Source organism: Octopus sinensis, unplaced genomic scaffold, assembly GCF_006345805.1.
Source record: "Octopus sinensis unplaced genomic scaffold, ASM634580v1 Contig15378, whole genome shotgun sequence".
Taxonomy (NCBI): Eukaryota; Metazoa; Mollusca; class Cephalopoda; order Octopoda; family Octopodidae; genus Octopus; species Octopus sinensis.
Window position 1 is genome coordinate 47,981 of NW_021833697.1, and position 8,576 is coordinate 56,556.

General features: G+C 36.1%; 1 protein-coding gene across 3 annotated transcripts in view; it reads left to right on the forward strand.

Moving 5' to 3' along the window:
- The window catches only part of LOC118761574 (zinc finger protein 271-like), a 34,470-nt gene extending 31,337 nt beyond the window's left edge, over nucleotides 1–3,133 (forward strand). The window contains exons 1-5 of one of the 3 annotated variants that reach the window (XM_036499624.1): nucleotides 199–1,376; nucleotides 1,629–1,728; nucleotides 1,897–1,988; nucleotides 2,073–2,142; nucleotides 2,478–3,133. In XM_036499624.1, the coding sequence (XP_036355517.1) occupies nucleotides 999–1,376; nucleotides 1,629–1,728; nucleotides 1,897–1,988; nucleotides 2,073–2,142; nucleotides 2,478–2,911 (1,074 nt within the window). In that variant the 5' untranslated portion in view covers nucleotides 199–998 and the 3' untranslated portion in view covers nucleotides 2,912–3,133. Of the gene's footprint in view, nucleotides 1–198; nucleotides 1,377–1,628; nucleotides 1,777–1,896; nucleotides 1,989–2,055; nucleotides 2,143–2,447 lie in introns of those variants that run through there. The other 2 variants (XM_036499623.1, XM_036499622.1) reach the window with 2 other exon arrangements.
- Nucleotides 3,134–8,576: the final 5,443 nt, after the last annotated feature.

Consider the following 8,576-nt stretch of genomic DNA (forward strand, 5'->3'; position numbering starts at 1 on the left):
TTTTCATATTCTGTGGATAAGGATTATATAGGAATTTGGGCAATCTTACGGTTCTAGTATATTTTACGTCGACTGACCACGTGTTTATATATGATCGTCGATTTCCGTTAAAACACTTTTATTTTTTTACATATGGGGTTGGGGGTAATGGGATCGTTAGGGTTAGGACCCTAACCCCAAAGATCCCATTTCCCCCCAATCCCATATGTAAAAAAATAAAAGTTTTTGTCGGAAATCGACGATCATATATAAACACGTGGTCAGTCGACGTAAAATATACTAGAACCGTAAGATTGCCGGAATTTGATGTGAAAAGAAAAGTACAACTGAATGAAGGTTGCGGATAATTTACACGTCGAATTATGTTCATCACGTATTTGAAAAAGATGGGGTGGCCAATTGTGAAAAAGTTACAAAAATCTGATTTCCACCTGCTTTTAAGACACCGAACACCATTGCAATTCTTGGGTGTAGTTTAGTATGGTACTATTAGCCTTGTGCCTAGAGTAGAAATGAATATTGGCAATGTTGAATTGCTATGTCATTTAACTATCCTCTTTATCTCAGTGACTCTTTTCTTTTATTTCAGAATATCACATTCTGTTGACATAAAAGAAATTACTTCATCCAGATGTGCCTTTGATAGTTTTATCAACTTTTATTGACTAAAGGAAGACGATATATTTATCAGAAGCATTCATCAATACATCTACGTTTTTATATAAAGAAAGTCTATGACAAAATATTGCGAAATATTTCTTCTGGACGATGGAATTAACAGCAACAATTTGAAGTCTTTGCTGTCTGGAATATAGAGGAGATGATTGTTTTACAGGTTAATTAAGCTTGGATAACTTTACAAAGGTGTAGACAATTGTCACCTTTTGATTTAGATCTCAGCTGAAAGAAACGGCATTAAATTATTCCCCAAAAATAGTGACAAAACTGAACACAAACATTCTCATAGAAATAAAATAAACACTATCAATGTGATATTTATGACAGATTATCCTCTCATAATGAATCCTTTAACTGAAGCAAACAACCCTGATACAGGTGAGAAACCATATCACTCTACTACCTGCAGTGTATCATTCTGTCAGAGTGGTGTCTTGACTATAGATGAACCTTCACATACTGGGGAAAAACCATATCCATGTGATATCTGTGGTAAATCATTCTCTCAAAGGAGTAACTTGACGCAACACTTATATACTCATACAGGAGAAAAGCCATATCATTGTGATATCTGTGCTAAATCATTCTCTCAAAGGAGTAACTTGACACAACACTTTTATACACATAGAGGAGAAAAGTCATATAATTGTGATATTTGTGGTAAATCATTCTCTCGTAGTACTTACTTAACTAAGCACATCCGTACACATACGGAGGAGAAGCCCTATCGTTGTGATATCTGTGGTAAATCATTCTCTCAAACTGGTAACTTGACTAAACACAAAGTTACACATACAGGAGACAAGCCATATCATTGTGATATTTGTGGTAAATCATTCTCTCAGAGTGGTCATTTGACTAAACACAAACTTATACATACAGGCGAGAAGGCGTATTATTGTGAAATTTGTGGTAAATCATTCTCTACGAGTGGGGACTTGAGTAGACACAAACTTACACATACAGGAAAAAAGCCATATCATTGTGATATCTGTAGTAAATCATTCTCTCAAAATTGTAATTTAAATGACCACAAACGTAGACATACAGGAGAAAGACCATATCATTGTGATATCTGTGGTAAATCATTCTCTAGGAGTGGTGATTTGACTACTCACAGACGTATTCATACGGGAGAGAAGCCATATCACTGTGATGTCTGTGGTAAATCATTCTCTTGTAGTAGTTACTTAAGCATGCACAAACTTACACATACAGGAGAGAAGCCATATCGTTGTGGTATTTGTGGTAAATCTTTCTCTCAAGGTAGTCATTTGACTAAACACAAACTTACACATACAGGTGAGAAGGCGTATCATTGTGATATTTGTGGCAAATCATTCTCTGAAGGTGGTCACTTGACCACACACAAACGTGTTCATACCGGAGAGAAGCCATATCACTGTGATATCTGTGGTAAATCATTCTCTCAAAGTAGTATTTTAACTGGCCACAAACGTAGACATACAGGGGAAAGACCATATCGTTGTGATATCTGTGATAAATCATTTTCTAGAAGTGGTGAATTGACTAATCACAAACTTACGCATACAGGAGAAAAACCATTTCAGTGCGATATTGTGATAAATCTTTCTCTTGTAGTAGTTATTTAAGCAAGCACAAATATACACATACAGGAGAGAAGCCATATCATTGTGATATTTGTGGTAAATCATTCTCTCAGAATGTTCATTTGACTAAACATAAACTTACACATACAGGCGAGAAGCCATATCATTGTGATATTTGTGGCAGATCGTTCTCTGAAGGTGGTCAATTGACCAGACACAAACGTACACATACAGGAGAGAAGCCATATCACTGTGATATCTGTGGTAAATCATTCTCTCAAAGTAGTATTTTAACAGGCCACAAACGTAGACATACAGGGGAAAGACCATATCATTGTGATATCTGTGGTAAATCATTTTCTAGAAGTGGTGATGTGACTAGACACAAACGTACGCATACGGGAGTGAAGCCATACCATTGTGAAATCTGTGGTAAATCATTCTCTCAAAGTATTATTTTAACTGACCACAAACGTACACATACAGGTGAGAAACCACACCATTGTGATACCTGTGGTAAATCATACTTTAGAAATAGTCAGTTGACTATTCACAAACGTGTTCATACGGGAGAGAAGCCATATCATTGTGACATCTGTGGTGAATCATTCCCTCAAAAAGGTCACTTAAGTAGACATTTGAGTATTCATACACAAGCGTAAAAATATCAATATAAAAATTTATTACAACATATCAACAATTATGATTTTTTTGTCTTCTACCAGACAAGGTGTCTCCCTCTTCAAGCTTGATGTATTTAACTTCAATTTCATTAATATCAACTTCAGTATCATGGATATATCTAAATATATCAACACAGTGAGAACTTTGATCTTTGAAGAGGATTGTGCTGGAGTTTTTGAGGAATTTGTTAGGAGAGAATAAAGGAATAAAAGTTTTAAGTGACATTGATTTGGTCTTTGTTGTGTTTTCATCATCATCTTCATCATCCTTTAACCTTCATGCTCCTACCTCGTTTAAATAGTTAAACATCAATGTATAGTTGTGGATAGGTCACCAATTTACCCACAGTCTGCACTGACATATATGTACTTAATAAATTATATGCGGATTTGTCCTTAATGTTTAATACACATAATGTAGTCTTAAACCATATCCAAAATAACTAATTATCAAAAATGTCGAAAATAACTTACTAAGTGGAAAATCCCGATGTTGTCCGTGTGTAGCAGACAAACACTCACAACAGAGATGAATTCAAATGAGAGGGAAGATTATACAAACAGCACTACTATGATGTCATTAAATTGTCCGAAAGTTGTTTCGCATATTCTCCAGAGAATATGTGTCAACTCGCCCCGGTCTCCACTATAGCTTAACCCTTTAGTGTTTAAACCAGCTATATCCGGCTCAAATATTCTACTCATTTTATGCTCAAACTGGCCAGAACCAGTATCTCACACCTACCCTGCAATGTCATTCTAAAAATAAACAATTACATCTTTCAAATCTTGAAGCTACAAGATAATACCAGATTAATTTTTTAAAATGTAAATGAATAAAGATTACTTTTGACATATTAATTCGAACGCTAAAGGGTTAAGGAAGGGATCTTTTCCTTTTCAACAGCAGACAATTTCTAGTTAACTAAACACTTTTAAACTTCATATACTGGTAGAATGTGTCAAAATAAAACATTTTTTTCTCGGTTTTCTTGAGAAAATTGTAATTTGTTTAACGTAGTTTAATTTTTTCGAATTTTAACCAATCCTATGCCCTCTATTGAGATAAATCATTTGCTGCGTCTAAAACTGAGACAACATCCTGTAACTAACCCTAAATTTTTTTTCTTAATTGTTAAGCGTGTAAAAAAAACTAAAGCAATGGAATTAAATTAATTTAACAATTAAGAAAAAAATTTAGGGTTACTTACAGGATGTTGTATCAGTTTTAGACGCAGCAAATGATTTTAGTTGAATGGAGGTAATCGATTGGTTAAAATTGCCGAAATGCTCAATTTTAAAGTGGAAATATCTTACAAACTATAGAATTTTCTCAATAAAGCCAAGAGAAAAAGATGTTTTATAACACATTCTACCAGTATACGAAGTTTAAAAGTGTTTAGTTAACTAGAAATTGTGTTGACATCTGCCGTTCTAAAGGAAAAGATCCCAAAGAAGCTATACTCGGTTCATATCGCAGTAGGAAATGGGAAGGGTGACCGCAATCAGTAGTCCGAATAATGCCACAGCATGTGTTGGATATTCGAAGGGTGATTAGCCCTAACAATGACGAAAGGGAAGGAGAAGCTAGCCCCATGTCTGTATGGAAATCTCTTACGAAAAGTAATAGAGGAGCAGTCATCGTTAGATCATTGGGTGCGCGTGCAAGAAAAATAATGAATGGATAGATGTGATGTCTGGAAGGGACCGGAAGCTGGCTGACATGACATCAAGTAAGGAAGCAACAGGCTGAAGACAGCCTTGTCCTTACGGGGTCTGGGACTCGGTTAAGTTATGTGCTAGAAACAGTTGCAGAGCAGAATATATGGATCTTTTCAGTTTGACCGCCAGTTTTTAAAAATAATTTCCACGTAACTAAGCACTTTTAAACTTCGTATACTGGTAGAATGTGTTTATAAAACATCTTTTTCTCTTGGCTTTATTGAGAAAATTCTATGGTTTGTAAGATATTTGTTGGTTTTTTTCTTCAATCTCTGCGATTTCAACCAATCAATGACGTCTATTGAGGTGAAAACCTTCTGTGCCGTATGAATGTCCCTCGTTTAAGAAACAGATTGGGTTTATTTACATTTATGAAGAAAAAAAAAGATACCCTTCCCCTCACACCTAACCCTAAAACAGATTGAAATGCAATAGATCGATACTAGGGTCATAATTATGGGTGACAATTTCCTATGACACCGCTAGAAAAAACTGCCAATCAAACCGAAAAGATCCGAATATATGAGTACACTTTATTAAAGTAATCTGGTCAGATTTCGGAAAAACACTTGAAGGGGAGGTTTTTGGCATAAGGGGACAAAGAAATCCACGGGAATGAATCCAGCCAATCAATAGAACCATCTTTTAGGGTATTGAATGACTACAATCTTTTCAAGGGAAGTAACAACTGCAACACTTCCACATTTGCAATTAATTAAATAATTAAGCTGATTAGTTTATTGGTTACTGAGTCACTGTTTATTTCTGAATAGGGTAAGTTGGTTAAGCTGACAAAGATTCACTTTAAGGTTGTAATGGTGATACTACTACTACTAATAATAATGTAAATAATAGAATTATTTTTTGAAGCGGGAACCTGACAACAATTAGGAAAATAGATCTCTTCGACTTAATTAATAACTTTGAAGCTGAAATGTTGATTTGTTGTTTATAAAATACTATGACCGACTGTTACATGTGATAGAACTGAAATTAATTGGTAAAGTGAGAATAAAACAGCGTAATTAATTAGTAGAATGTGAGGAGTCCGATTGAAGAATTCCACATTAATATATGTTATCTTGTTGTTTATGAGGCATTGATAAAACAGTAAGTTGATAAAGATTTACTCTAATGTTATATTAATAATAGTAATGATGATGATGATTTGAAAACTGGCCCAGGGTCAGCAATGTTTAATACGAGCGATAAGTCGATTGCATGGGTTCCGGTTTTTTCCTGAAAGAGATGAAAGACGAAGTCGATCTCATCCGTATTTGAACGGTAAGTTGACAAAGATTTACTTTAAGGCTCTAATAGTGATACTACTACTAATAATAATAATGTGAATAATAGAATTCTGTGAACCTCTCGATGTTACAGTAATTATTTTTCGAAGCGGGAACCTGACAACATTAAGAAAATATATTTGCTCGTCTTAATTAATAACTTCCAAACTGAAATGTTGATCTGTTGTTTACGAAAACTTACGATCGACTTTTATATATGATATAAAGGAAATTAATTGGTAAAATGAGAGTAAAACGGCGTAATTAATTAGTAAAATGAAACCGATTGACGAATACCACGTTAATTTCTTTTGTCATGTTGTTTACGAGGCATTGATGAAACGGTAAGTCGATACAGATTTACGGATGTTTTCGGTTTGAACGACAGTTTTAAAAATAATTTTACCCCTAATCCTAACCCTAAAGCAGATTGAAACGCAATAGATCAATACTAGGGTCATAATTATGGGTGACAATTTCATATGACACTGCCGGTCAAACCGAAAAGATCCGATACTACTACTTCTAATGATAATGTAAGTAATAGAATTATGTGAACCTTTTAATGTTAAGTAATTATTTTGAAGAGAATACATAACATTAGGAAAATATATTTGCTCGTCTTAAATAATAATTTCAAACTGAAATGTTGATCTGTTGTTTATGAAAACCTATTATCAACTGTTACATGTGATATAAAGGAAATTAATTGGTAAAATGAGAGTAAAACGGCGTAATTAATTAGTAAAATGAAACCGATTGACGAATACCACGTTAATTTCTTTTGTCCTCTTGTTAATGAGGCATTGATGAAACGGTAAGTCGATACAGATTTACTTAAAGGTTATACTAATAATTGTAATGATGATGATGGTTTCAAATTTTGACGGAGGACTAGTAATCTTTAATGCGAGCGGGAGGAGGATTATATGGAACCCAGAATTTTCTGGAAGTAATGAAAGGCGAAGTCGACGTCAGCCGTATTTGAACTCAGGTATTTCGTCTGTCGTTACGTTCCGAGTTCAAATTCCTTCGAGGTCGACTTTGCCTTTCATCCTTTCGGGGTCGATAAATTAAGTACCAGTTACGCACTGGGGTCGATATAATCGACTTAATCCCTTTGTCTGCCCTTGTTTGTCCCTCCCCTCTGTGTTTAGCTCCTTGTGGGTAGTAAAGAAATACGTATTTGAACTCAGAATTTTATGCTCAGGTCGACTTTAGCTTTAATTCCTTTCGGGATGAATAAAAAAAATGATATTGATTATAATAAGGCGATCCTTTGGTATAGGTACCGGAAGTGGCTTTGTTTACATTTCTGAAGATAACAGAAACCCTTTTCTCCCCCCCCTAACCCCCCCATATATGTAAAAAAAAAAACGATTTTGACTGAGGGCTGGCGAGCCAGATGGCTGCACCAGGCTCCAATCTTGATCTGGCAGAGTTTCTACAACTGGATGCCCTTCCTAATGTCAACCACTCCGAGAGTGTAGTGGGTGCTTTTTACGTGCCACTGGCACAGGAGCCAGTCAGGTGGTGCTGGCAGCGACCTCGCTCGAATCCTTTTACACATGTCACCAGCACAGGTACCAGTAAGGCGACGTTGGTAACGATCACGCTTGAATGGTGCCCTTTTATGTGCCACTGGCACGGAAGCCAGTTGGCTGCTCTTGCAACAATCACACTCGGATGGTGCTCTTGGCATCCTACTATCTCGGGCACAAGTGCCAGTAAGGCGACGCTGGTAACGATCACGCTCGAATGGTGCCCTTTAAGTCCCACTGGCACGGAAGCCGGTTAGCCGCTCTGTCAGTGATCACGCTCGTATGGTGCTCTTTGCACCCTGCTAGCCTGGACGCCAGTCATCGAATTTGCTTTTGCTTTTGATTGATTTGATTTGTAACAGGATCTGGAATTGGTATTAGTGAAGGGGTGTCCGATCTGATCCTGTCACATACAATTTTGGTAGAATAACAGACAAGTCAGATGATCTACGAACACAGCAAAACGGTTGTTTATTTTTCGTCGCAATGTAGAACTGGTGTACGCGTTCTCTGGAGGGAAACCGACAGTCGAATCTGCAGTACTGAATACTCGCTTTCTTGTTTGTTAGTCGAACGATTCGTCGGGTTCGCTGGTTGGTTTGTATGAAGTCCTCAGAGAGTCTGCCAATACACGTCCGTTCACGGGTGTTGCCCGAGCCAGAAAGAAAGAGTGAGCGAACTGCGTTTTAGGGGTCAGTTTCCTGCACATGCGCATGAGGAAGACTTCCTGTGGCCAACCGGAAGTAATCCAATGCTGCGTATGTGCGCTGAACCTTACACAGCAGCATCACTACAGATTTGACTTGATTTTATAAATATGAATTAGTATACATATATCAAACTTATAAAGTCAAATACAAAATATAAGATGTAAAACTGTGCATCAAAATAAAAGTGTCTATGATCAAATGTGAAAACTATCCTCTTTATCTCACTGACTCTTTTTTTTCTATTTCAGAATATCACTTCATGTTGACATAAAACAAATTACTTCATTCAGGTGTGCCTTTGATGTTTTTATCAACATTTATTGACTAAAGGAAGACGATATATTTATAAGGAGCATTCATCAATACATCTACGTTTTTATAT